This window comes from Leiobunum rupestre, chromosome 5, assembly GCF_980474605.1.
Source record: "Leiobunum rupestre chromosome 5, qqLeiRupe1.1.hap1, whole genome shotgun sequence".
NCBI lineage: Eukaryota > Metazoa > Arthropoda > Arachnida > Opiliones > Sclerosomatidae > Leiobunum > Leiobunum rupestre.
The window spans coordinates 36,142,977-36,148,417 of NC_143388.1; the positions used below are offsets into that span (position 1 = coordinate 36,142,977).

A 5,441-nucleotide genomic window follows, 5' to 3' on the forward strand; every position below is an offset into this window, starting at 1 on the left:
AGTGGTTCATTTTTAAGTACGTCTGGATATTATCCGTTACCAGTATTGTTATTTCTTGCATCAGTTTTTAGGTTGTTCCATTATTTTCATATCAGATGAGGAAATTTTGGGAGCTAGCAAAGCAGATTAACCACGAGTGCAACTGTGTCCCATCGATTATTCTGCTTATAGTTATGAGCACTGCTTTTATGCCGCTGAAGCTCTTCACATTTGGGTTCATTAAGATGGGGAATAGAGGCTTCCACTTCCTGCACAGTATATGAAGGGTCTTCATCACTCATTTTTAAACAATTGCTTAGTGCTTAACAAAATATTTCACAAAATCGAATTGAGTCAAATATTTATTTCACAAAATCGAATTGAGTCAAATATTTATTTCACAAATTTCTACATATTTTCCAAACAATGTACTAAAAACCTTTATTTATTTTTGTGATTGGGAGAAAAAAACTTGTAGGGATGGCGAATGGTTGAGCAGTTATTTTCATAGGTGGATTTAAGAGCTATCCCTATTTGAATACAGCCAATTATAGCAACATAAAAGGTGTAATTATCACCACCGCCTACATTTGGCTGTTGGAACAGAGCTCCAGCCGCTTAGTAGCTACTGATAATACAATCACTAATTCGCTACTCCTACAGGTTCCTATTTCGATATGGCTTATAGGTGCATAATTTTATATGGCCTACAGATTCATATTTCTTGTTAGAATTTAATTCCATAAAGTAAACAAATAAAGAATATTCGTCACTTGTTGGAAACTTCACGAAGCTCTTCCGTTTTTCCCGCGCAACGGAGTATTCAAAGTTGGCTGTACTTTTATGTAAATTGTATTCAATAAATTGTACACTAAAGCTGAATATGTAATAAAAATATTGTAAAAAATAATTATTTTTATTCGGTTTTGATTTCAAACAAGATTCAGATTACTATGGAAGGTTATTTTTAATTATGGTTATTATCATAAAAGATGATGTTCTAAAGTTAATGAAATTTAAAGTAGATGGCATTGTTTTAGGGCTATTACTTTTTTGTTTGTAAGAAGATGGCATTACAAAAGTTTTGAATAAAAAATTAAAAATAGATGGCATTGCAAATTATCTTCCCTAAAATAACACTAGATGACACTGTACGCTTAATTTTGTTGTAGGGGGCGTTTTAACGTTATTTCCGGAACATTGGTCATCAAGAGTCACGTCACACTAGTGACGTCGCTGCAGCCCTTCAATTGGCCAAGCAAGAGGGGAAGAAGAGGGAAATCAGTGAGCTCTCGTCGAATGGTAGCGCCGAAGTATGTAGGCGTTTCCCTTCTTACTTGCGGGGTCATGCAGAATATGGCCGAAGAATATACGACTGAAAAAACTAAATAAATTACAAAAAACTTACGGGTTCTACCCTTTATCTTATCTGCTGACTGCGCTAAAACAAGATTTGACCTTTAAATTTTCATACGTAAAAAATGGAAACTTTAAAAACACAAGTTGGCAAGCCAAAATATACCTCTCCTCGGAAGAATTGTCCCTAGTGGTATTAATTTATCGAGATAACCCTTAAAGATATATCTCCGCAATTTAGAGTTATTTGTTAAAAATATTAACCCATTTCTATCCCGCCCGGTATAAAATTTTAATTATAATTAAAATAATTGAGACGAAACGACCAATTTTAATTTATTCAGAATATCATAAGTTAAGTAGTTACAACAGTAAGTTAGACGTACTATAACAATGCACAATTGAATTAAACCCTTTTACAGAACAAGTTTATCAGTTAAATATAATACGAAGCAAATTTTAATGAAAGAAATATCTACAGAGGCTTTTTGGAATTACTCTCTTACGAAATACTTGCCGCATCTTTAACGCTCATTTTATTTCAACACTCGCCCTTGATGAAGATACCGTAGATATCTGGTAGTGGACGACTCGTTCACTTCCTGTTGACGTTGTGACGCATACCACATGAAAAAGACCAATGCCGTCCAATTTCCAATATCATATAATGACTCGCACACCCAAGAAATCATTGACTGCGTTAGAAATCGTAGATATCCAAATATCCACACCAAATGTATTTACAAGAAGCAAAAACCTTACCATCAACAAAGCACAGAGAGCCACTTGACGAACCGCCAGCTCTTAAAGCAATTTACGTTAAATTATCTCCTTTGAATTAACAGAACTATATATAGGTCGTTAAAAAAGTGGACCACCCACAGGGTCTACCCTTTAACCCTCTAATCTCGGCTGACTGCGCTAAAACAAGATTTAACCTTTAAAAAATACCAGATTAGACCTTCATAAATTCATTAATAAAAAAGACTTTATTACCTATTATGCTTACGATGCCTGTCTTAATTTCAGTGAATCTAAGGAGCTATCGGTGGTTCTGTGGTAGAGCGCTCGACTGCCAAGCCGAATGGTCTGGGTTCGAAACCTGGGTGGCGCATTTATTTTTAATCAATAGAGAAACGCTAAAGTAGAATTTCTTCGATGCAATAATTTCAATTTCAATTCTATTTCAATTAAACCAAAATTTCGTACTCTATTAAATACGCTTCCGATAAAGCTGAAGGTCTAATTTTCAATAAGGCGTAACAAGTGTCGGTGGTTCTGTGGTAGAACGTCCGCCTGTCAATCAGGAGGTCTCGGGTTCAAATCCCGCCCGATGCGATCGCAAATTGATACTAAGACGAATACCGTGTACAACTGGTGGAAACCCTGCCATTGGACGTTGAGAGGTAGCATTACACTCAGCACTCGGTCCGTCCCAAAGTCATTAAGAAGAAGTTGGAGAGAAAACGCCCATATAAACACAACAGACTCAACATGCACATCCATCAGAACACAAACACAACAAATTCAACACTCACAACCTACGCATAAACATTACAAAAACCGTAATACACCAAACCGTCACGACGGTGAGCGAAAAAACACCATCCAAACCAAACCGCAAATGCATCCGTTAACGCTCACCGTCACACGGTGGTTTTGCCAACCCTTTGAGAAACTGCGTACGCAGTGATTACACTTTGCACCGAAAATGCGAACGCGTTCGCAGTCCTGACAGACAGACACACCCACAGACCCACCCACAGACCCACCCACAGACCCACCCACAGACCGACCCACCCACAGACAGACACGGTCGTTGTATAACCCCTCCTAGGGGACTTTGTCCCCTCGGAGAGGTAAAAAAAAACATCTACGTAAGGTATTTATAATCTTCCCACCCAAAGAAATATTACGTTTATTTTCATCCTGGTTTTACTAGTATTTAAACTTTAGAGATGTAAACGTCAATGGCTCATCGGTAAAACTTCCGCGTTCTAAGAATGTGCCCCGGGTTCGATTTCTGACGACGATCGTATTTAACTACAAATTGATCAATTTCCACAATTGAAAATTTTATACATATCAAAAAAATAAAATGGTACAGGGAAAATTGACGTTAATAACTTTAAAACTGCTTAAAACACTTTCGCCAAAGCTGTTTTAGAAAAAAACACCGTAGCTTAACAAGCGTCGGTGGCTAAGTGGTTAGAGTAAATCTCTTGCAGACCCGGGTTCGATTCCCGGCCGGCGCTTATAAATCGCAAATTGATACTAAGACGAATACCGTGTACGATTGGTGGAAACCCTGCCATTGGACGTTGAGAGGTTGCATAACACTCAGCACTGGGTCCGTCCCAAAGTCATTAAGAAGCAGTTGGAGAGAAAACGCCCATACAAACACAACAGTCTCAACATCCACAATCATCTTAACACAATAAACTCAACACCCACAACCGTCATAACACAACAAACTCAACACCCACAACCTATGCATAAACATTACAATAACGAAATACCCAATCAAACTGACAAGGAGACTACCCGAGGTGGTTATCACCGATTTTGTTGAAACTCGGGGGTTCGGTAGACCTTATGGTAGTATGAAAATTGCCAAAGGGAAAAGTTGCAATGGGCTTTAGTTTTCCCATGGCAACCCAAAATGTTTTTGACCTCTCCATTTGAAAAAGCATGGGATTTTCTCGGATACCCAAATTTTGTTAAAATTTTAACAAAATTGATCAATTTTACCCCAAATCATCGATCAATTTTACCCAAAATAGGTCAAATTCATCTTTTTGGGTATGTTTTGAAAAATTAATTTTTTAAAATTTTTTAAGTAAGTAGTACCCTGTGAAACCGAGAAAATCCCATGCTTTTTTAAAGGAGATTTTTTTGTTTTGAGAGATCAAAAACATTTTCGGTTGCCATGGGAAAACTAAAGCCCACTGCAACTTTTCCCTTTGGCAATTTTCATACTACCATAAGGTCTACCTAAACCCCGAGCTTCAACAAAATCGGTGATAACCACCTCGGGTAGTCTCCTTGTGAGTTAAAACAGTCACGACGGTGAGCGTTAACGAAAAAACACCATCCAAACCAAACCCAACCGCAAATTAATCCGTAAACGCTCAACGTCGCACGGTGGTTTTGCCAACCCTTCGACAGTCCTAGCATAGAGAAAGAAGGAAGGGGAGAGATGGTGGAGGCCAATTTCAATCTATTTCCCCTTTTCACGAAGTGGCTCTTCGCGTCATATGGCTACCATGGTTACCGACGGAATCTCTGCTGTTGACTTGACCATAGAATAGTACTGTTGCCGTAGTGAAAGAAATATCCCGTGGTTGATTTCCGGTCTGACTGGTCTCCAGCCCAATCTGCGTCGATGTAACTAACTAATTCAAGATTGTCACCAGAAGAAATGGTTTCCTTCAGGTATCTCATGATACGCTTTGCTGCAGTCCAATCACGTTTTGTTGGGTTAGACACTTTTCTGCATAAGATACCAACAGCATGAGCAATGTCCGGTCTGGTTACAGTTGTGAACTTGTGATATGAAGGAGGACTCCAATGGTTTTCCTGTAGAGCGTATTTTTCGGTAGACTGTCTTCTTCGCCTGTTAACTTCGGGTGTTTCGAAATCCATGGGCGTTTTGGACGGTTTCGCTTCTGTCATACCGAAGTCATCAAACATCTGTTTAATCTTGCATGTCTGGTGAATTTTTAAACTTCTGTTGTAGTTCTTTCAAATTATTTTCCAAAGTAGTAAGAGATTTCGGTTAAGTCCTTGATTTCGAAGTGATTAAAGAAGTTCCTTTGTATTACATTTATTGTATCTTCACACTCATTAACAACTAGAAGATCTTCGACGTACATAACTCCAAGGGACATCTTTATATAGCTAAAATGCCGACTCCACAGTCAAGAGCAGAAGTGCAGAGGGTCTTGGGTGTAGTTAACTACTTAGGAAAATATGTTCCAAACTTATCTGATCACACAGTCCAACTACGAGGGTATTTGAAGCTGAACCTAGATCCAACATGGTCAGAGGGACATGACAAAGAATGGAAATACATCCAAAACGTCTTAATGAGCGAACCAGTTCTC

The 5,441-nt window shown here is 38.4% G+C and overlaps 1 protein-coding gene across 1 annotated transcript; it reads right to left on the reverse strand.

Annotated features, from left to right (window-relative positions):
* Positions 1-4,605: 4,605 nt before the first annotated feature.
* On the reverse strand, positions 4,606-5,225 carry LOC149944371 (uncharacterized). The gene is made up of 2 exons (XM_090176329.1): positions 5,160-5,225; positions 4,606-5,046 (listed from the first exon to the last, which is right to left on the reverse strand). Exons 1-2 carry the CDS (start codon positions 5,223-5,225, stop codon positions 4,606-4,608), a joined length of 507 nt encoding a protein of 168 aa, XP_090032455.1.
* Between the last annotated feature and the right edge of the window lie 216 nt (positions 5,226-5,441).

Bases quoted from the DNA above. Each gene is read 5' to 3' on its own strand.
- LOC149944371 (XM_090176329.1), bottom strand. From the start codon at position 5,225: ATGTCCCTTGGAGTTATGTACGTCGAAGATCTTCTAGTTGTTAATGAG. The intron at 5,047-5,159 runs GTAATACAAAGG...AAAATTCACCAG, and splicing joins AGTGTGAAGATACAATAAAT to ACATGCAAGATTAAACAGAT.